Raw genomic sequence first — 23708 nt, 5'->3', positions numbered from 1 at the left:
CCTTGGCTCCGTGTGGCCATGCTGTGTCACAATTCCATGGGGCCACACAGTTTAACAAGGGACCCTTGGTTCCATCAGGTCTTGCTGTGTCACAATGGGCTTCTGGTTAAATGAGCTCTCACACTGCCAGCAGCAGTCTCCTTGGTTCTGCAGTGTCACCATCGACCCTTTGTTCCATGAGGTTCCGCAGGAGAACACGGTCACCTTGGTTCTATGAGGTTCTGCAGTGTCACAATGGACCCATGATTCCACCAGGCCTTGCTGTGTCACAATGGCCCCTTGGTTCCAAGAAGTTTCTCAGGGTCACAATGGTCTCCTTGGATCCGCACCATCACAATGGACCATTTGGTCAATGTGGCCCCAACGTGCCAAAACGGATTTTGGTTCCATGGGGTTCTGCTGTGTCACAATGGACCCGTTGTTCCATGAGTTTGCTAAGTGTCACAGCTGACTCCCTGTAAGGCCCTGCTGTCACTAAATCTCTGAAATATCAGGATAAGGCTCCTCAAGACTCATTTGCTATTTCAGAGGGTATCATTTATTCAGGCCTAAGGTCCAACATGGGATAATTTCTAAAAATGTGGGCATGGAATTCTACCAGTGTGTTGCTTATATACACTCCCTAAATTGGAATTGCATTTTGCCCATTTCCATAAAACCCACCTGAAATTCAAAGATTCAGTCCTTGTTTTCTCAATTCCCTGCACCCCTGAGCAAGATGTCTTCTTCTTCTCTTCCAACCATCCTTGCTGGGAAAGCAGCTCCTGTATGCCCTGTTCCTGTGCTGAAAGTTCACAGGCAGGGTAAAAATCGAATGAACCCTTTTGGTATCAGGCCCAGGCTTTGTGTGGGCAGGCAGAGGCAGGCAGGAGGCAGAGCTGTCAGAAAAGGAAGGGCCCAGCCAGGTGGGGCAGCCGGGGGATACCGACAGCCTGCAGGGACAGAGGCGCAGGGCAGGGACACCGTAGCACAGCCTGGGCTGCACAGGGCACAGGCATGTGCAGCAGCTGCAAGACAGCCCTGCCAGAGCCAACTTGGGCAGCACTTTGGCCATGGCTGCTGGGCCTGGGCCTGAGGCAGGAGCAGGAGACAAGTGACCCTTGCAGGCCTGGGGCCTCATTGCCTCCTTGTCCCTGCTCAGCAGCCTGGCAGGGGCCGCCCCATGCTCCTGCCCTTGCCATTGCACATCCCCACATGCCAGTGCCCATCCCGGCAAGAGCCCTGAGCAAGGAGGGAGGGACAGCAACTGCCTGGTCATGGGCTAGGGCTCAGGCCTTGGCCCTTGGCATTCCTCAAACACATCCAGCTTTGCTCAGCACCAGAGACACCTTGGCCTTTTTTGTCCCCAGCTGTCATCACAGCCTCCAGTGTTCTGCTCTAACTGGAACCTGGGGACACTTTCCCAGTCGTGTGCCTCAGTGGGACCCATTAAAACTTCAAGAAAGTTCAGAATTTCAATTTAATTTGAATTCTTGAGAAGCTTTCTGAAGACACTCTCAGGGACTGAGTGTGATGTAAACAACATCACTGCCCTGTGAGAATAATTAAAATTTTCCTAGTCCAGTTATGAAGAACGATTTCAAAGAACTTGTAAGAAAGACACATTCCTATTTTAAATGAAGTATTTCATTTTATTTCTCTCTAGAGCAGTGGTGATTGCAGCATTCTGTGATTGATATTGACCCAGGGTCTCTCCTCAGCAGCTCTATCCTGCTCACAGAAGCTGTGCCTGGAGCTCTGACCCAGTGTGGACAACCTTGCTCCACATTGCCCAGCCCCATCCTGTCTGTCCTCACTCCCCTGGGACCTGCTGTGCTTGCAGAGTTGGCTGCACTCAGCCTAAGAGGGGTTTTCACTTTTTGGGGATTTTTTGAAGCAGTCTCAAACTCCTGAGTTTCCCCACTGCAAACAGACATACTGCTCAGGTGTGTGCCAGCCCCAGGTGCCACCAAAGCCACTGCAGAGCTGTCCTGGGCCAGCTGTGAGGGTGGATCATCAGCCCAAGCTGCACTGGGCCCCTGCAAGGTGCTGTGGCCAAGGGCACTGCACTGACCCCACTGCTGGGTTTGGCTGCCACGGCCACCGAGAGAAATTAAACTGTCCTTGGAAACACTGGGGAGGACTGGGACATACTGGGGAACACTGGGAACGCTGTGGGAGACACTGGGGAATACTGGGAGTGACACTGGGAGATACTGGAAGAAACTGGGGACACTGGGGTACCTGTGGATGACACTGGGAGGAGCTGTGAATGACTGGGAATGAACTCGGGTGTATTGGGACGGACTGGGCTGCACTGGGAGGGACTGGAGGGGTACTGGATTGTACTGGGTTACTGGGGATTAATTGGGCTTTACTGGGGTTATACCGGTCTGTACTGGAGATGAACTGGGCTTTACTGGGAGGGACTGGAGGAGGGCGAATGGGCTGTTCCGACCTCCACTGCATCGCATTTGCCGAAGCTCCCGCCCATCTCCAGCCGCAGCCCATCAGCGACGGATCCGGGTCTGCGTGCGGTGCTTACACGGGCAGCAAATTTCCTTTTTGCCTTTAACTCTCATCATGCCCTGCGCTCCACAGAACTCCGGGATCCGCCCCCATCTCTCCCATAAGTGTCCCCGAAACACTCCAGGATCTCTCAGTGTCCCCTCAGCGCCCATTCGGGACTCCCATAAGCATCCCCGAACCCTTGAGTGCTCCCACCCCCACAGATGGCCGGTACAGCCACTTCTGGGAATTCATCTGCTCTCGTCCCCCGTGGCCCCAGAGCCCCTCAGAACACAGTCCCGCGCCTAAAACTCCGGCCGCAACCCGCGCCTTAAACAGCCCGGTTGGAGCTCTCCGAGCTCCTCCCAAGGGCTCCCGTGCCGTTTACGTTTCCCCAGAGGAACTCAATTCGGGGCTCGGACGCAAAGGTGTCCCCCAAGAGCCGTCCCGGACTCCAAAACATTTAGTTCCAACCACTTTCGGGACTACAGCTCCCATCATGCTCCGTGGCGCACGACCAGCGCCATTTCAGGCGGGACTTTATCTCCCGTCATGCCCGGCGCCCCACCGAGAGCCATTGCAGCTGCGCCTAGAACTCCCGTGATGCTCCACGGCCCCATTAAACCATATGATACCCGCGCCTACAACTCCCATCTCTGCCTGCTCCCCTGACAGCCCCGTTAGATCCCCCCACAAGTGCCCGCCCGGACCCCGAAGGGCCCCAAATTCCCCTCTCTGACCTCCAAGGGCCCCCCCGGACCCCCAAGTGCTGCCCCGAACCCTGAACTGTCCCTCAGAATCCCTGAGTGCCCCTCCAAGTGCCCGCCCGGCTCCCCCAAGTGTCCTCCAGACCCACAAGTTCTCTCTGAATTCCCTCCCCAGTCCCAAAACTGCCCAAAATGTGTCCAAGAAATGTCTCCAGGGATCCTGATGTGACCCTTTCACCCTGTGTGAGAAAAAGATGATTAAAAAAGATGACAGAAAGTCTACAATTATAACTAACTACCATGAAGAGGAAGAAATAAATAGAGAGTAGATAGTAATTAAATAATGAAGGGAGTTGTGTTTCTTATATGAGATGCAAAGCTGTGTTTCCTGTCAGGTACAAGCAGGCGACGTGTGTACTTGTAAATGTGAAATGTGAGGACATCGACAATGGGACAGTTGCGAATTCTAATAATAACTGAGGAAAATAAAGCATGGGAAAAGGCCTTTGAACCTACCTTTTGTTTGCAATTAACCCTGGTTGATTTAGGAGCATTGGAATTAAAGTGTTAAGGATGTTGCTTTTTGCTTGCATTTAATCCATAAAAAAGCTCTGCAATAATGACCTTTTGAAGTATAATTTTAGAATATGACTTGTATTCTTGCACCTATAGCTTTGGAATATATATAAAGGAAATATGCTTATCTCAAGCCTTATTGAAGCAGAGAAAAACAGCTTGAGAAAGGAGGATGCTTGAGAAAGGAGGATGGACATCACCTCAAGAATTCATGGTTTTGAACAAAGGGAAGCTGGAAATCACTGTTATGAGATTTATAGTCTCTGCAATTAAAATGTAGACACATATCTGGGGAGCTGGACCCCACCAGATGGGTGTCGTCTTTCTTCTTTCGGAAACTGGACCGTTACCATCTGGGGATACTCCTTTGAGATACATCCTGAGTAACTAAAATCACAATAGTGTATAGAATTGTGATGTAATAATTTGGAATAAAAATTGCTGATGAGTAAAAAATTGGTAATAGATACGGCTGAAAAAAAAACTGATGAGTACTCCTATAAATACCTATAACCATCAATTATCGGAGTGCAGTTGGAGGGAAAACTTCCTCCACTGTACCCAGCGCTCTATTGCTCATACTTTACCATAATAAAAAATAAATTGATTGCTGCTTGAATATTGGCCTAGTCAAGCTTCTTATTCATAACAGATTTGTTGCATTGGCCGGGAATTTCCAAATCCATTGAGGGAGACTCCTGATCTCAGGGAGGCGCCCCACCTTGGAGGCTTCTGCCTCCAGTGGCCCTGAGTGATGGGGAAATCTCTCAGGAAAGAGGAAATCCATAAGGTAAATTATGAGCAAAGAATTTTGAGCTCCCGGAGTAGACTGCAGTAAATTCACCTGTAAAAACTCGTGCACGAAGACCCAGGTGAGAAAAGGAGGCTGTCACTTGGGTAGGTGGGATAAGAACGGGTGTAGGTGTGTAAGAGTGTGAATGGTGTGTGTATGAGATGTGACCTAGTCACAACACGAGTGAGGAGTTCTTCTAACCTCGGTTTCGCTACCCCACAAGGGGGATGGCAGGTTAAGGAACGAAGCATGGGGATAAGGATTCTCTGTATGTAAAAGGTCGGGGGTGGTGAGATAAGGTAATAATTACAGAGAGGAATTTGTTTTCTTTTCCCGGTAGAGAATCAGAGGTGAGAGGCGTTAGAAGGGCTTGTTATTAGGGAAATTCCTGACAAGAAAGGACTAAGGTCTGAACGTGTGAGATCAGAGCCAGTGAGGGTACACCCGTTCAGTGGAAAAATGGGTCAATGCCAGAGCAAATACCCAGGAGCTGGTATAAACCAGCAGGAAAATAAAGGTACTGAAAGTACTGGAAAAAGAGGGAGCATTTTGCCAGATATACCCCAGGACAGTCCCCTTGGGGTAATGTTAAAATTGTGGGACAAATGTGAATCCAGGAGAGGAAAAAGTAAAGAGAAAATGATACAATATTGTATGGTAGAATGGACTAAGGAAATGATACGACCTGATAATTTATACTGGCCAATGCATGGGTCATCTGAAGGGTGGATCTGTAAGGCCTTGAATGCCTATGTAAATAAAAAGGACCCTATTAACCAAGAAGAAAGCGATTATGCTGCTTTATGGCATGGGTCCTGGCCTACTCCCCTGTATTCATTAAAAACCAAAAAGGAAAAGAAACAGTGGGACCCCTTAGATAACCTTCGCCACCCCTTATCTACCACAGCCAGCTGCACTGGCGGAGGTGCCTCATCCAGCACCTAACCCGGCACCCTTTGCACCCATTCCAGCACCCTTCGCACCCAATCCAGCCCCCCTAGCACCTAATCCAGCACCCCTAGCACCCAATCCAGCACCCTTTGAACCCAATCCAGCACCCCTCACACCCAATCCAGCACCCCTCGTCCCTAAACCAGCACCCCTTGCACCACAAGCCCCAATGGCTCCACTGCCACTGCCACAAGCCCCGGTGGCTCTGCTGCCACTGCCACAAGCCCCGGTGGCTCCGCTCCCAGTACTTGATTCACCACCAGCACACAGAACGAGAAGCCAGGAAAGGGCACGAGCAGAAAGCAGTGGGGATAGCAATAAAGAAGGGAAGGGGGGGCAGCTGTACCCATTGAGGGAAGTACCATTAGTAGGAACTCAAGAGAGACCAGTCATTGGGTATGTGTCAGCACCCCTGAACACCAGGGATGTGAGGGCTTTTAAAAAAGAAATGGGAAGGTTACTTGAAGGTCCTCTGGGGGTGTCTGAAAGGTTAGATCAGTTTCTAGGACCCAGTATTTACACCTGGACAGAGATTCAGTCAATTTTAAGTATTTTATTTACATCAAAGGAGAGGCAGTTGATAAGACAGGCTGGCATGAGAATTTAGGATAGAGACCACCGGCAGGGACCTTTAGGAGAAATGAAATGGCCCCTGGCAGCCCCTAAATGGGACCATAACAATGATCAGGATAGGCAGAATATGGTGGATCTCAGGAATATTCAGGGAATTCGAGAAACAGTCCCCAGAAGGCAAAATATTAGCAAGGCCCTGGATGAACGTCAGGGGAAAGATCAGTCACCCATAGATTGGTTAGAAAGAATAAGGAAGAGTATACAAATGTATTCAGGATTAGATCCTGATACAGCAGTGGGGGAAGCATTAATCAAAACTCCATTTGTGGCCAAATCCTGAGAGGATATTAGAAGGAAACTTGAAAAGTTAGACAGCTGGCAGGAGAGAGGTTTGCAAGAATTGTTAAGGGAAGCACAGAGAGTTTATGTCCACAGAGATGAAGAAAAGGCGAAAGCTAAAGCTACTGTTTTTGTGGCTGCAGTAAAAGAGGTTCAGAACGGTGGTGCATCTTCAGGGGATGCTAAAAGCACGAGAAAAATAACAGGTGAGGGTTCTAAAAGACCTACCAGCTTTTGGTATGGAAGGAGATGTTAAATGTTTTGCAAGAAGCGGGAGGCAGGTCAAAAACCGTTTGTAAAAGATTAGCGGTGTCAGGGGCTCTATTTAGTAGGGATCACACCATCACAAGAGCCCTTGATAAAATTAAAAGTAGGTCCCCAAGGTGAAGAAGTCACCTTTTTAGTAGATATGGGTGCTGAAAGATCAACAGTGCAAAGATTACCAAAAGGATGCAAAATCAGCGGGAAAACAGCTCAAGTAATTGGAGCAAAAGGGGAGGCCTTTAAGGTTCCCATTATTGAAGAAGTACTAATTGAATCAAAGGGAAAAGTGGATATTAGTGATCTATTACTAGTTTCAGAAGCAGAATGCAATCTTTTGGGGAGAGACCTAATTCTTTTGTTAAAAATTTGTATTCAACCCCAAAATGATCAACTAATGGTACAGCTGTACAAATTGACAGACCAGGATGAGAGTAAAATATGTCCTGATGTCTGGTCCACTCCTGGGGAGATCAGTAAATTGGACTTAACCCTTAAAAATCACCATTGTAAATCCTGAGTTTCCTGTAAGGGTGACACAATACCCTATTCCACTAGATGGCAGGTGAGGGCTGAAGCTAGTAATTGAAGAACTCTTAGGGCAGGGCAAGTTAGAAGAATGTGTCACCCCACAATACCCCCATAATCCCTGTGAAGAAAAGTGACGGCAGCTACCGTCTAGTCCAAGACCTACGGGCTGTCAGTCAACGAACAGCCACAAGGTTTCCTGTAGTAGCTAACCCGTATACATTACTATGTCAGATTTCCTCTGACTATACCTGGTATCGTGTAGTGGATTTGAAAGATGCCTTTTGGTCCTATCCTTTAGAGGAGGGATGCAGGGACTATTTTGCCTTTGAGTGGCAAGATCCAGACATGAGGAGAAAACAACAATTAAGGTGGGCGGTACTTCCACAGGGTTTTACAGAATCCCCAAGTCTTTTTGGCCGGGCTTTTGAAAGAGTTTTACAAGACTTTGAAAGACCCGAAGGGACTAAAATAATACAATATGTAGATGATCTGTTAATTGCAGGAGAGAATCAGGAGCAAGTGAGAGAAGCAACAATCAGTCTGTTGACTTCCTTGGGAAAGAAAGGCCTAAAGGTTTCAAGGGTAAAGTTACAATTTGCTGAAGAGGAAGTGAAATATCTAGGTCATTGGCTGAGTAAAAGAACAAAGAAATTGGATCCTGAGAGAATATTGGGAATACTGAGTCTGCCTTCCCCTAATACCAAAAGGGAAGTACCACAACTCTTAGGTTATTGGGATATTGTAGACAATGGATAGATAGATATAGTCAAAAGGTAAAATTTTTGTATGAAAAACTAACAGTCAATACAGTGAAATGGAACCAGGAGGATGAAAAACCATGTAAGAGTTTGAAAGATGCTCTAATTCAAACCCCAGTACTCAGCCTACCTTACTTCGAGAAACCTTTTCAATTATTTGTAAATACTGCTGAGCAAACTTCTTATGGAGTGCTCCCCCAGGACTGGGGAGGAGACAAAAAGCCGGTGGGGTATTATTCCAAGTTACTGGACCCTGTTAGTCGAGGATGGCCAATATCTTTACAAGCTACAGTAGCAACAGCTCTTCTGGTACAAGAAGCAAAGAAAGTTACATTTGGAGCTCCTTTAGTAATGTATATACACCCACAATGTTAGAAGCATATTGCATCAAAAAGCAGAGAAGTGGCTCACTGATAGCTGGATTTTAAAGTATGAAGCTATCTTGATGCATTCCCCTGAACTGGAACTTAAAGTCACTCCAGCTCAGAACCCTGCTCAGTTTCTCTATGGGGAGCCAGCTGAAGAGCTTGCTCATAACTGTGTGGAATTCATTGAATTACAAACAAAAGTGAGACCAGATTTAAGTGAGATGGAGCTATCTAGTGGGGAAAAATATTTTTTCGATGGCTCATCAAGGGTGATAGAAGGGAAAAGAAATTCAGGATACGCTATTGTAGAAGGAGAAAATATGTCTGCAATAGAAAGAGGAAAAATAAGTTCTAGGTGGTCAGCTCATGCTTGTGAATTATTTGCTTTATACTGAGCTTTAGAACTTTTAAAAGATGAGGTGGGGACTATTTACACAGACTCAAAATATGCTTTTGGAATTGTACACACATTTGGAAAAATCTGGATGGAAAGAGGTTTGATAAACACTCAAGGGAAGAAACTGATCCATCAGGAGTTAATAATCAGAGTGCTTGAAGCCCTGAAAAGACCTAAGAGAAGAGCTGTAGTGCATGTAAGAGGTCATCAACGAGGGTCAAGCTGCTTAGTGAGAGGAAACAACACAGCTGACCAAGCTGCAAAGGAGGCAGCTTGTAAACTAAAAGAAACTATCCAGCTGAACACTATAGCAGAAATTCAAGAGGAGCTGCCAAAAAGCTATAGTACTCAAGAGGAGGAAGCTATAAAAAGCTAAGAAGCGAAGAAAGAGCTGGAAAAATGGGTACAACCAGATGGGAGAGAGATTTTACCTAAGGCTTATGCTAGAAGGATTCTAAGCCAGTTACACCAATGTACTCAATGGGGAAAAAGACCCTTACGTGATCATTTTTTAAAATATTATGGATGTATTGGAATTTTTGAGCTAGCACAACAAATAACACAAGGGTGTTTGATTTGTCAACAAGTCAGCAAAAAGGTAATGAGACAAGCTTCAACCGGCGGTAGAAAAATAGCCCACTGACAATTTGAAAGGGTTCAAATTGTGGATTATACTGAATTACCAAGGGTGAGCAGATGGAAATACTTGTTCGTATTAGTAGATCAACTAACTCATTGGGTGGAGGCCTACCCGGCTGCCTGAGCCATGGCAAAGTTTGCAGTTAAAATTTGTTGGAACAAATTATTCCCTGATTTGGGGTTATCAGGGCCATTGATTCTGATCAGGGCTCCCACTTTACTTCCAGCATCATAAAAGGAGTAACACAAGCCATGGGTATGTCCTGGGAATATCACACCCCTTGGCACCCCCATAGCTCTGGGAGGGTGGAAAGAATGAACCAAACTATAAAACAGCAATTAAAAAAATTGATGATTGAGACCCAAATGTCATGGGTAAAATGTTTACCTTTAGGATTACCTAATATAAGAACCCTTTCAAATGCATATACAGGAATTTCTGCATATGAGATGCTTTATGGAATGCCCCATTCTCAGGAAGTACCCCAAACATCAGTAGTTGTAGCTGATATGACTATTCAAAAATACATCCAGAAGATGGGACAACATGTCCTAGAACTAAGGGAGAAAGGGGTAATTCAATCAGCCCCTCTCAGATTTAGCATGCATCAAATAAAACCATGTGACTGGGTGCTGATTAAAAGCTGGAAAGAAGAAAGTTTGTCTCCTAGGTGGGAAGGTCCCTATTTAACTCTGCTGGCCACTGATACAGCTGTCCAAACTGCGGAAAAAGGCTGGACCCACGCATCACGGATCAAAGGACCAGCAGAACCACTGACAGAGACGGAACCACTGGCAGAGACTCCTGCTGAATCACAGTGGAGAATTGCATCTACCCCCAGAGAACTGAAAGTCGAGTTTAAAAGAGACTGATGTATGTCAGGAAAATGCTCCTACCTTAAGCTGCAAAACCAGTTGTACTCACAAGAGGTAGAATGTACTACTCCAAACTGTAAGTGTTATCCATGAGGTTGTTTTAAGTGTATAGAGTGTGAAGAATATTGGTACACAAACCTACCAAGGGGACAGGTCCCTAATGCTCTCTGCTTTAATTGTACGAAAGAAATAGAGAAAAGAAAGTGATAGAACGTTGCGGGCTGCAGTAAGGAAAGGATATATTAAAACAGGTGATAAAGATTGGTGGAGAACTTGGGTACACGGAACAAGAGCAGGAATTGATTTGCAGGAAGTACCAAAGGCCAAATTAGAAAAAATAGAGTGTGACAAGGGCAATTGGATACCTGACGAATATCAAATTAAAGCAAAAGAGTGGCAAGAAGCCAAGTATCGCTGGAAGAGGGGGAGGCACATACACCAACCCTATTGTAGTCACACATCCCCTGAGCTTAGGGGCCAATTGGCCTAAATTAAAAAGAATCAGGCCACAACCACAATAAATAGAGATCTGAAGGCTCATGAGGCAAAAGGCAAAAATGAAACAAAAGATATCAGTGACTAAATCCCAAGGTATAAACTCTGCTACAGAGAAGATCTACATCTCGGCCCTTGGATGCAACCCAAGGAGCCTTGAGAGAGGTAGAGAGTTAGACCATCTGAGGATTATTTTCACTGTATTGATCATTGCATCACAGGCAATGGGCCTTAAGAGCCTCACTCCTGAACTCCACATAATCCATGAGCTGCAGGATCAGAGCCTATTGCTCCGGCTGTCTGTGACAAATGCAATCATACTGTCTGGATCAGGGGAAAAATGGAATCAATGTTCATGGCACATTCCCATGTTAGTGAAGTGTGCTATGACTATAACCAATTAAAGATGTGCACTATGGGTGGCAAATTATACTGGGTTGGAGAAAATTTAAAACACGGACTGAAGGTTTCTCCCAAGGATGGGCCTGTGTTTATCAACCTTCTCAAAGATGATGATGAACGAATTTGTCTGCAATATGCCAAATTCTTTTGTTTAGCAAAGGACAGAGAAGGAAGAGACCCAGATTGTAGAATGAAACAAATTACTCAAAAACTACAAAAGCAAGAATCAGAAGCAAAAATGTAAAGAGTAGAACAAGAAAAGCGAAATAAATTTAGTGAACAATACAAACAGTTAGAACAGCAGTATAGTGATTGGGGTTTTCTGACTTCAAATAGGAACCTTTTCGTAGATCTAATGCAAGAAATTGCCACAGAATTAGAGTTATCCAACTGTTGGATTTGTGGGGGATAGAAATCAGCTGAAAAATGGCCATGGAGAGGTGAGAGTCTAGCTCCAGAGCAATATCTAAAATAGAACCATACTCAAATTTCCAAAAGATTGAAATGGCCTGAAGGATGCTTTTTAAATTGTCGAATAATTGGAACAGTTTGCATCAGCAGAGAGGGGAGAAAATATACTGAAGTGGTAGGGTATACTCCCTGCACATCTACTTTAGCAGTAAATTCAAACAATAACACTAGAACTTGGCAGCCAACACCTCCTGCTGGATACTGGAGCCTAATTAAGGAGAAAAATTGCAAATGGAACAACCAGATAAACTTGTGCTGGCATAAAAGCCCTGGAGCTAACCCTTACCGATCCCTGGAGACCCTAAGAATTTACTGGGAAAAACCTGAGGCTGTAAATGACCATAGAAAGCCCCAAATGGTATATATTGGATTTGTGGGCAAAAAGCTTACAGTGAACTGCCCCGTAGATGGAAAGGATCCTGTACTTTAGGGATTACACAACCCTCTTTCTTTGGACTACCAAAGTCCAAGAGTAACCTGTTAGGAGCATCCTTATATGAAAACCTTAACAGGGAAAAATGAGAATTGAAACTTGAGTTTGCAAGGGCAGGAGGGGACCAAAAACGTGGAGAAGAAGAGTGGCTAGCAGAAAGAATAATAGATTATTTTGGGCCAGCCACTTGGGCTCAGGATGGAAGCTGGGGATATATGACCTCGATTTACCTACTGAACTGACTGGTTAGACTACAGACAGTAGTAGAAATAGTCTCAAATCAGAGGCCCTGGACTTGTTAAGCTGGACACTCAGGTGCGGGCTTTTTTATCAGAACAGAATGGCCTTGGACTATTTGCTGGCCGAAGAAGGGGGAGTGTGTGGAAAATTCAATGAGTCCGAGTGCTGCATTGAGATTAATGATTACGGAGAAATCATCAGAGGTTTAGCAGCAGTGATCAAAAGGCTGGCTCATGTCCCAGTCCAAAAATGGAATTCTATCCTTCAAGCCTCATGGTGGGACCAGATGCTTGGAGGACGAGCTTGGTAGAAGAAAATAGGGTTCATGATACTGTGTTCATTAGTTAGGTTATTGTTTCTACCTTGCCTTATTCAATGTTTTATCTGACTAATCCACTCAGTCATTCAAAGCATGCAGATTGCTGTGGTAGACCTGGAATTGGCTACATGTGAGGTTGGCAAACTGGAGACAACAGCTAAGATATCCAAAATAATGAGATTAAAGACAGAAGACAAAAAGGGAAAAGCTTCCACAGTTTTGGCCAGATTTGAAGCCCAGACATGAATGAGAAAGATAAATAAAAATTTATACAAGTAGGGGGAGAACTGTAACATACAAAGCTGTGTTTCGTGTCAGGTACATACAGGCAATGTGTGTATTTGTGATTGCAATATGGAGACTGTTATGGTTTGGGCCTGGCAAAGCCAGAGCCCCCATGAGTCTACCCTCTACCTGATATCTGCTGTGAGATGTGAGCAGGAATAAGCAAAGCAGGCTCCAAATTAAACATAAAGAAAATTTATTAACTAAACTATACACAATTACTAAACTACACACAATTACTAAACTACACACAATTACTAAACTAGACACACACAAAAGAAAAAGAAATCACAAGGAGAATGAAAACTACACAGAAACACTTCCCCCTCCTCCTCCACATCCCAGTACAATTCATCTCCCAAAATTATCCACACTCGGTCTGGCACCACCCTTTAGAAAATCAAATCTTCAGCTCATGAAGAGTAGACGGAGTCCTTCCTTGTACCACGGACTTCTTGTCACAATTAGCACCGCCCGGAGTCCTGCTATCTTGTGACATATCCTTTCCATGCCAAGGTGCTCTCACCACCAGGCGTGGGATGAGGCAGAGGCCTGCTTTCAGGGTGGGCCTTTAAGGATGCCTCGTCTCGTTCCAAGCAGACCACACTCTCATCTCTGGGACCTTTGTCCCCCCCATTTCTTCTACACCCCCTGGGGCCGAGGGGTCTCAACACCAAACTCTCCTGGCTCCGAGCCTCCACTTCCCCCTGCAATACAGCCTCTGTATCACCAGGAAACAGTCCATGGATCTACAACAAAAGAGTCCAGCAAAATTGCCACTCCATCTTCCCCCATTACTTCAACATTTCTCTTTCTCTTTGCCAGACCCCCTTACTGGCCTGTTTCTTCCTTCATCTTCCACTCTTATCCTTTTCCTAGGAAAGGTAATGTTCCGTGAAGTTCTCACTATCCACAAGAGTTAAAAGCTCTCCCAAGCAGCTGGGCTGCTCACAGCCCCCCCCCTTCTCCTCTCAGCCGTGCTGCCGGCACATGATATCAAGTTTCAAGATAACAGCACAGGCTGCATTCTCTTTGTCTCCAAAAAAAAAAGGGCGGGGGGGTAAACAGGTCGCTCGATGCTCCCCCACCTTTCCACCGAATCCAGGCCTACCGTAGATGGGCCACGTGGCTTTCCCCTCCCCCAGCCCAGCAGCAAGTGGGCCGGGGAAGGGAGGCCAAACCCTTCACGCTGGAAATCCCAAGAGGGCTCTGAAGGACAAGAGCCCTGCTTTTAACTCCTTGGGTTTGTAGTCTCAAGAGGCGGATCCAATGCCCCACTGGTCAAACCAGGTGCTCATCTTAAAATCCGAACACCCATTGGTAACCACAGCAAAACAACATATCCCAGATGTCCCATTTCCGGTCAAACCACGACAGAGACCAACAATGGGACAGTTGCGAATTCTAATAATAACTGAGGAAAGTAAAGCATGGAAGAAGGCCTTTGAACCTATCTTTGTTTGCAATTAACCTTGGTTGATTAAGGAGCATTTGAATTAAAGCATTAAGGATGTTGCTCTTTGCTTGTATTTAAGCCTTTAAGAGTTCTGCAATATTCACCTTTTGAAGTATAATTTTAGACTATTGTTTGTATCCTTGAAACAATAGCTTTGGAATATGTAAAAAGGAAATATGCTTACCTCACACTTTAATAAAGCAGAGAAAAACAGTTGAGAAAGGAAGATGAACATCAACTCAAAGATTTATAGTTTCAACGAAGGAAAGATGGACTTTACTATTATAAGATTTATAGTCTCTGCAATTAAAAGCTGGACCCTCATCTGGGGAGCTGGACTCCACCAGATGGGATGCATCTTTCTTCTTTCGGAAACTGGACGACCACCATCTGGGGATACTCCTTTTTGGATACATCCTGAGAAAAACTAAATCACAATACTGTATGGAAATGTAACATAAAAATTGGGAATAGAATCTGCTGATGAGTAAAAATTGGAAATAGAAACTGCTGAGAAAGCTTATGTGTACCCCTATAAATACCTGTAAGCCTCAACTATCGGTGTGCAGTTGGAGGGAAAACTTCCCCCACTTTACCCAGCATTGTATTGCTCATACTTTACCATATTAAATAATAAATTGATTGCTGCTTGAATATTGGCCTAGTCAAGCTTCTCATTTATAACAGAGCTGTGCAGGGCAGGGACAGAGTAGCACAGCCTGGGCTGCACAGGGCACAGGCATGGGCAGCAGCTGCAAGACAGCCCTGCCAGATCCAACTTGGGCAGCACTTTGGCCATGGCTGCTGGGCCTGGGCCTGAGGCAGGAGCAGGAGACAAGTGACCCTTGCAGGCCTGGGGCCTCATTGCCTCCTTGTCCCTGCTCAGCAGCCTGGCAGGGGCCGCCCCATGCTCCTGCCCTTGCCATTGCACATCCCCACATGCCAGTGCCCATCCCGGCAAGAGCCCTGAGCAAGGAGGGAGGGACAGCATCTGCCTGGCCAGGGGCTGGGGCTCAGGCCTTGGCCCTTGGCATTCCTCAAACACATCCAGCTTTGCTCAGCACCAGAGACACCTTGGCCTTCTGTGTGCCCTGCTGTCGTCACTGCCTCCAGTGTTCTGATCTGACTGGAACCTGGGGACACGCTCTCAGTTGTGTCCCTCAGTGGGAACCATTAAAACTTCAAGAAACTTCAAAGTTTCATTTTAAATTTGAGTTATTAAGAAGTTTTTTGAACACTCTCTGAGGGACTGAGTCTGATGTAAACAACACCAAATCCTTGAGAGGCTCATTAAATTCCTTGTGCTGTGTCCGTGCTGCTGAGCTTTAAAGGAACAGCTCTTCCCAGGGCCAGCTCTTCTCCCAGCCCAGCAGGGCTGAGGGCTCTGCCTGCAGGCACTGAGGGGACAGGAGCCAGGCAGAGACAGGCTGAAGGCAATCAGGATTGGGAAGACATTGAGCTGAGACTTCACTTGGGGGAAGATCTTCACAGTCCTGTGCATGGTGAGTTTGTGGGTGCAGGGCAATGTCCTCTGTGTTCCTGGGGGGATCTCCTGAAGCCAGCATACCCCACAGCCTAAGGGATGTGTCAGGAGGACTTTCCCAGCTTCTCTGTGACACAGGAGCAGGAGGGGGAGGATGTGCTGCAGAGCAGGGCTGCTCTGGGCACCGTCAGAGGGACAGGGCAGGACGGCTCCTGCTGCCAGGGACGGCTGCAGGGGGTGAAGCTGGGGCTGCAGCCAGGGCTGCCCAGGGCTGTCCTGCAGAGCAGCTCCTGCAGCCCTCAGGGCTCTTGGCCAGCCCAGGGCATGTGCCACCTGCCAGGGACAGCTCTCAGCCTGCCTGGCAGCTCCCCATGGACGCTGCAGGGGAGAAGTTGGGGGTGGAAGGAGCCACCCCCATCAGGGCAGATTCCTCCTGCTCTGGAGATGGTGCTGCATGGCCATGGCTGCTCTCAGCTTTCTCCTAAAGGGAAGGGAAAGGGGCTGTCAGCTTTGTCTGTGTCACTGAGACTCCTGCACTGTCACCATGGCCATCAGCAGATGGGCCTCAGATCTCCCTCAGAAAGTGCCTCCTCAGCCTCCTCTCCCTACAGACAGCAGCAGCAGCACCTTGTTTTGCAGCATCTCTGTTTGTCTGGCCTGCCCTTAAGGCCCTGCTGCCAGGGAGATGCCCCTGAGCAGTGCCCTGTGCTGGGAGAGGTCTGCAGGGCAGAGCTGAGCCCCCAGGGCTGGGCTGGGCTCTGGCAGCACTGGCAGGGACAAGGCTTGGATAGAGAGAAAAAGCTCCCAGTAGGCACAACTCCAGGCAGCAGAGATCCAGGCCAACCCTTGGTATCCCTCAATATCCAGCTGCACAGGGAAAGAGAGAAGGGCTTAGAGAAATTGAAACTGCTGTCTTGAAAAGCTCCACGTAATTTTTCAAGCACATTTTAAGTGTTATCACCCTGAACTAGAGGGAGGTGAAATGAGTAAAGGGCACCTGTGTGGGACGAGCAGGCCTGACTGCACTGGGGCACTGGGAGCCCTGTTTTCCCCCTCGACTTCACAGTGTTCAGCCTGAGAGCAATGCTGAAGATGAGTCAATAACTCATTAGCACAAAGCCAAGCTAAAATATAAAAATGTTTTGTGAAGTGGCCTCACAGAATGAGAAGTAGTTTTGATGGAATATCTAAAACAATGCCATAGCGTTGACTCAAAGAAATTGGTCCCAGCTTGTTGTGTCTTCTTTCAACAGTCTACAATGCCCAGAATGAACAAATGTCCAACAGCAGCTCCACCAGGCAATTCCTCCTGCTGGCATTGGCAGACACACGGCAGCTGCAGCTCCTGCACTTCTGCCTCTTGCTGGGCATCTCCCTGGCTGCCCTCCTGGGCAATGGCCTCATCATCAGCGCCGTAGCCTGCGGCCACCGCCTGCACACACCCATGTTCTTCTTCCTGCTCAACCTGGCCCTCAGCGACCTGGGCTTCATCTGCACCACTGTCCCCAAAGCCATGCACAATTCTCTCTGGGACACCAGGGACATCTCCTACAAAGGATGTGCTGCGCAGGTTTTCTTCTTTCTTTATCACAACAGAATTTTCCCTTCTCACAGTCATGTGCTATGACCGCTATGTGTCCATCTGTAAACCCCTGCACTATGGGACCCTCCTGGGCAGCAGAGCTTGTGCCCACATGGCAGCAGCTGCCTGGGCCAGTGCCTTTCTCAATGCCCTGCTACTCACGGCAAATACATTTTCCCTGCCCCTGTGCCACGGCAATGCCCTGGGCCAGTTCTTCTGTGAAATCCCCCAGCTCCTCAAGCTCTCCTGCTCACACTCCAAACTTAGGGAACTTGGGCTCACTGTGCTAAGTGCCATTCTATTTTTTGCTTGTTTTGTGTTCATTGTTTTCTCCTATGTGCAGATCTTCAGGGCTGTGCTGAGGATCCCCTCTGAGCAGGGACGGCACAAAGCCTTTTCCACCTGCCTCCCTCACCTGGCTGTGGTCTCCCTGTTTATCAGCACTGCCACATTTTCCTACCTGAAGCCGCCCTCCATCTCCTCCCCATCCCTAGATCTGGCTCTGTCAGTTCTGTACTCAGTGGTGCCTCCAGCCCTGAACCCCCTCATCTACAGTCTGAGGAACCAGGAGCTCAAGGATGCCTTGGGAAAACTGGTGACTGCAACTTCAGAAGCAATAAATTCTCTTTTCTGCTACAGAGTCTTCAGAATATAACTTTTTACAATCTCAGCCTTTTTTCCCCTGTTTGTCTATTTTTTACTATGGTAACTTTTCTTATTGCTGTAGTGCTTCCTAGAAAATATTGTAGCATTACTCTTAGCATTTCTACATGAATATCTACCTTTCTTTTGAAACACAAAGACTTGCAAGAGGCTTGTACCCTTGGCATTTAAATAAAAACAAGTGCATGCTCTCACTTGTCTGTCCAAGGCATTTCGTCAGCCCTTCTCTGTCCCTGCAAGGGCAGTGCCTGTGAGCAGATGTGGAGGGAAGAGACTCCCAGCGCAGCAGCACAGCCAGGGACAATGGCCCTGCCTCTTCCCCCATCTGCTCTGCCCAACTCCACCCTGTCCTTGCCAGCCCTGCTGTGGCTGTAAGGCCGGAGTGCTCTGGCAGCTTGGTCACTGTCTTGCTGCGTGTCCCTGCTGTGGCCACAGGCAGGGCCAGGCCATGGGCACTGCTGGGACACAGCTGGGCTCCAGTACAGCAGCTCCAGCAGCAAAGGGCATCTCCTGAGGGCAGGGCAGGGAGGCTTTGCTCCCCTCCAGAGCTGCTGTCAGCAATGTGCTCCAGGAATGCCCTGGCACAGCAAAGCCCAGGGCCTGGGGCAGGGGGGAGTGTGCAGGGGGGGCTCACAGCAGTGTCCTGGCACAGCCAGAGCTCCTGGCATGGACCTGGGACAGCAGCAGAGCAGGACCTGGGCTGTGTCTCTGTTCTGGGAGAGTCTGGGAAGATGCCCCAGTGCAATTGTCCCACACCAGCCCCTGCAACCACCATTGCCAGCACTGGCCTCTGCCCTCACCTGTAGGAGGTTGTTTGGCCCTGCACGGAGGGACACCAAGTGACCAGGCCAGCAGGCCATGTTTGCTCTGTGATGAGGAGATCTCAGCAGTACATTGTGTGTGTGAGGGGAGATGAACCCCAGTGAGCACAAACACCATCAGCAGCATCTGGGGCTGGCACAATTCCAGTGGCACAAACAGGGCCTTGAGGCCGCTTCACTCTGAGAGTAATGTCCTCTGGGAAAACACCTGAATTTGTTGAGTTGTGGTTAGGACTGCATGGAGAGAAATATCCCAGGCAGTGAGGCTCCAGGAAAAAATGCTCAGGGCATCCATGGACTGCACAGAGAGACATTGGATAGAGTGAGAGTCTGTGGGGAGAAATCAGAGCTGCCTCCCTTCGGAACCAGCCCAGGGACCTGGACAGGGCTGTGCTGTTTTCTGGGCACTGACCTGGAACTGAGGGAGGTGGAAAAGGCCTTTCGTGTCAGGGATGTTTAGAAGGCTGGGCAGTGTCATTGTGAGACCTGTCTCAAACCACTTGAAAAGGCCAGAGCCATCCCAGAGGGTCCTGGGCACTTGGGAAGGGCAGACATGGAACCAGTCTGCACACAGGGCAGGGAGGGGGACTGGGAGAGTCACAGCCTGGTCAGGCTCAGCAGGGAAGGGGATGTGGCAAATCCTCCTGCAGCCATTCCAGGCACTGGCAGGACAGGGCAGGGACTGCAGAACCCACGTGGGAGGGAACAGAAGGGGATGTTGTGACCAGCCTGTTGTGGTGTGCTGTAATGTCCCATTTTGGCCTTCCAGGTCACTTTCCCAGGTGTGCCAATACCTCTCTCCCTTCCCCCTTGCCCCCATGCTGAGTGAGTCCTGTCACTCAGACTTAGCATTCCAGCAAGGCGTCGTGTGGTTGGTCAAGTTCAAAGGATGCCACTCAGGCCCAGGGGTCATTGGCCTGTCTGGGTGTCATCTTCCCCTGAGACCCTGCCCCTCTCACCTGGTTGGTGGCTCACCTGTACCTCCCCTCCCCCTGTCCCTGAGCTTAAAAAGGTCATCAGACCATGCGGTTGGGATTCTGTTGGAGCAGTTGCTCACGTTCAGACCTCTGTAACCATGGAATAAACCTCTGGACATTAAACCCTCCAGCAGAATCCATCTCCTTTTTCTCTTCACCATCGCCTGAAGCTATTCCTCCTGAGGTAACGAGGTCCCTTACAAGCCTGGACTTGTTCAGTGCCCAGCTGCAACCACCAGCAAGCCAAGGTGTCTCTGGGGTGATTCACCGCAGCTGCTGCCTTTGGCCCAGCAGCGAGGGTCAGACTGGCCCAGGCACAATCTAACTGGTAATATTGTGAGCCTTTTTTTCCAATACCAGCCCTTGGCCACCACTGTGGAATATTTCTATTGTCTCTACAATGCCATGAAATATACTTTCAATTCCTTTGTGGATGCTGCCAAATTGCAGGGACTGAACTGATGTGTGACTGACACTCAACTCATCCAGTTAATGGTGACTGCAAAAGGTAATTGGGCAATATGACTGAGTTGGTGTCAAGGTTTGACACTGGCACAATGCCAGTGCCCCCATGAAAATTCCCTCTCCCTGGCATCTGCTGTGAGGTGGTACCCGGAAATAAGCAAAGCAGGCTCCTGCTTAATGAAAAAGAAAAAAAAAGAAAACTTTATTAACTAAACTACAAAAAACTAAACCACAAAGGGGAAAAAAAAAACAACACAAGGAAAATGAAAACTACACAGAAACACATCCCCCTCCTCCTCCACATCCCAGTACAATTCATCTCCCAAAATTATCCACACTCGGTCTGGCACCACCCTTTAGAAAATCAAATCTTCAGCTCATGAAGAGTAGACGGAGTCCTTCCTTGTACCACGGACTTCTTGTCACAATTAGCACCGCCCGGAGTCCTGCTATCTTGTGACATATCCTTTCCATGCCAAGGTGCTCTCACCACCAGGCGTGGGATGAGGCAGAGGCCTGCTTTCAGGGTGGGCCTTTAAGGATGCCTCGTCTCGTTCCAAGCAGACCACACTCTCATCTCTGGGACCTTTGTTCCCCCCCATTTCTTCTACACCCCCTGGGGCCGAGGGGTCTCAACACCAAACTCTCCTGGCTCCGAGCCTCCACTTCCCCCTGCAATACAGCCTCTGTATCACCAGGAAACAGTCCATGGATCTACAACAAAAGAGTCCAGCAAAATTGCCACTCCATCTTCCCCCATTACTTCAACATTTCTCTTTCTCTTTGCCAGACCCCCTTACTGGCCTGTTTCTTCCTTCATCTTCCACTCTTATCCTTTTCCTAGGAAAGGTAATGTTCCGTGAAGTTCTCACTATCCACAAGAGTTAAAAGCTCTCCCAAGCAGCTGGGCTGCTCACAGCCCCCCCCCTTCTCCTCTCAGCCGTGCTGCCGGCACATGATATCAAGTTTCAAGATAACAGCACAGGCTGCATTCTCTTTGTCTCCAAAAAAAAAAGGGCGGGGGGGTAAACAGGTCGCTCGATGCTCCCCCACCTTTCCACCGAATCCAGGCCTACCGTAGATGGGCCACGTGGCTTTCCCCTCCCCCAGCCCAGCAGCAAGTGGGCCGGGGAAGGGAGGCCAAACCCTTCACGCTGGAAATCCCAAGAGGGCTCTGAAGGACAAGAGCCCTGCTTTTAACTCCTTGGGTTTGTAGTCTCAAGAGGCGGATCCAATGCCCCACTGGTCAAACCAGGTGCTCATCTTAAAATCCGAACACCCATTGGTAACCACAGCAAAACAACATATCCCAGATGTCCCATTTCCGGTCAAACCACGACAGAGACCAACAATGGGACAGTTGCGAATTCTAATAATAACTGAGGAAAGTAAAGCATGGAAGAAGGCCTTTGAACCTATCTTTGTTTGCAATTAACCTTGGTTGATTAAGGAGCATTTGAATTAAAGCATTAAGGATGTTGCTCTTTGCTTGTATTTAAGCCTTTAAGAGTTCTGCAATATTCACCTTTTGAAGTATAATTTTAGACTATTGTTTGTATCCTTGAAACAATAGCTTTGGAATATGTAAAAAGGAAATATGCTTACCTCACACTTTAATAAAGCAGAGAAAAACAGTTGAGAAAGGAAGATGAACATCAACTCAAAGATTTATAGTTTCAACGAAGGAAAGATGGACTTTACTATTATAAGATTTATAGTCTCTGCAATTAAAAGCTGGACCCTCATCTGGGGAGCTGGACTCCACCAGATGGGATGCATCTTTCTTCTTTCGGAAACTGGACGACCACCATCTGGGGATACTCCTTTTTGGATACATCCTGAGAAAAACTAAATCACAATACTGTATGGAAATGTAACATAAAAATTGGGAATAGAATCTGCTGATGAGTAAAAATTGGAAATAGAAACTGCTGAGAAAGCTTATGTGTACCCCTATAAATACCTGTAAGCCTCAACTATCGGTGTGCAGTTGGAGGGAAAACTTCCCCCACTTTACCCAGCATTGTATTGCTCATACTTTACCATATTAAATAATAAATTGATTGCTGCTTGAATATTGGCCTAGTCAAGCTTCTCATTTATAACAGAGCTGTGCAGGGCAGGGACAGAGTAGCACAGCCTGGGCTGCACAGGGCACAGGCATGGGCAGCAGCTGCAAGACAGCCCTGCCAGATCCAACTTGGGCAGCACTTTGGCCATGGCTGCTGGGCCTGGGCCTGAGGCAGGAGCAGGAGACAAGTGACCCTTGCAGGCCTGGGGCCTCATTGCCTCCTTGTCCCTGCTCAGCAGCCTGGCAGGGGCCGCCCCATGCTCCTGCCCTTGCCATTGCACATCCCCACATGCCAGTGCCCATCCCGGCAAGAGCCCTGAGCAAGGAGGGAGGGACAGCATCTGCCTGGCCAGGGGCTGGGGCTCAGGCCTTGGCCCTTGGCATTCCTCAAACACATCCAGCTTTGCTCAGCACCAGAGACACCTTGGCCTTCTGTGTGCCCTGCTGTCGTCACTGCCTCCAGTGTTCTGATCTGACTGGAACCTGGGGACACGCTCTCAGTTGTGTCCCTCAGTGGGAACCATTAAAACTTCAAGAAACTTCAAAGTTTCATTTTAAATTTGAGTTATTAAGAAGTTTTTTGAACACTCTCTGAGGGACTGAGTCTGATGTAAACAACACCAAATCCTTGAGAGGCTCATTAAATTCCTTGTGCTGTGTCCGTGCTGCTGAGCTTTAAAGGAACAGCTCTTCCCAGGGCCAGCTCTTCTCCCAGCCCAGCAGGGCTGAGGGCTCTGCCTGCAGGCACTGAGGGGACAGGAGCCAGGCAGAGACAGGCTGAAGGCAATCAGGATTGGGAAGACATTGAGCTGAGACTTCACTTGGGGGAAGATCTTCACAGTCCTGTGCATGGTGAGTTTGTGGGTGCAGGGCAATGTCCTCTGTGTTCCTGGGGGGATCTCCTGAAGCCAGCATACCCCACAGCCTAAGGGATGTGTCAGGAGGACTTTCCCAGCTTCTCTGTGACACAGGAGCAGGAGGGGGAGGATGTGCTGCAGAGCAGGGCTGCTCTGGGCACCGTCAGAGGGACAGGGCAGGACGGCTCCTGCTGCCAGGGACGGCTGCAGGGGGTGAAGCTGGGGCTGCAGCCAGGGCTGCCCAGGGCTGTCCTGCAGAGCAGCTCCTGCAGCCCTCAGGGCTCTTGGCCAGCCCAGGGCATGTGCCACCTGCCAGGGACAGCTCTCAGCCTGCCTGGCAGCTCCCCATGGACGCTGCAGGGGAGAAGTTGGGGGTGGAAGGAGCCACCCCCATCAGGGCAGATTCCTCCTGCTCTGGAGATGGTGCTGCAT

The 23708-nt window shown here is 48.3% G+C and overlaps 1 protein-coding gene across 1 annotated transcript; it reads left to right on the top strand.

Annotated features, from left to right (window-relative positions):
* Positions 1–17492: 17492 nt before the first annotated feature.
* On the top strand, positions 17493–23348 carry LOC134434274 (olfactory receptor 14J1-like; the record flags this gene model as incomplete). The annotated part of the gene is made up of 2 exons (XM_063182953.1): positions 17493–17954; positions 23328–23348. Coding segments are annotated over 2 exons (483 nt in total), but the record flags the coding sequence as incomplete, so codon positions are not given.
* Between the last annotated feature and the right edge of the window lie 360 nt (positions 23349–23708).

The sequence above is a fragment of the Melospiza melodia genome, unplaced genomic scaffold, assembly GCF_035770615.1.
Source record: "Melospiza melodia melodia isolate bMelMel2 unplaced genomic scaffold, bMelMel2.pri scaffold_34, whole genome shotgun sequence".
Lineage (NCBI taxonomy): Eukaryota > Metazoa > Chordata > Aves > Passeriformes > Passerellidae > Melospiza > Melospiza melodia.
The sequence above is the reverse complement of the archived record's forward strand: the minus strand, read 5'-3'. Positions and strand labels throughout refer to the sequence as shown.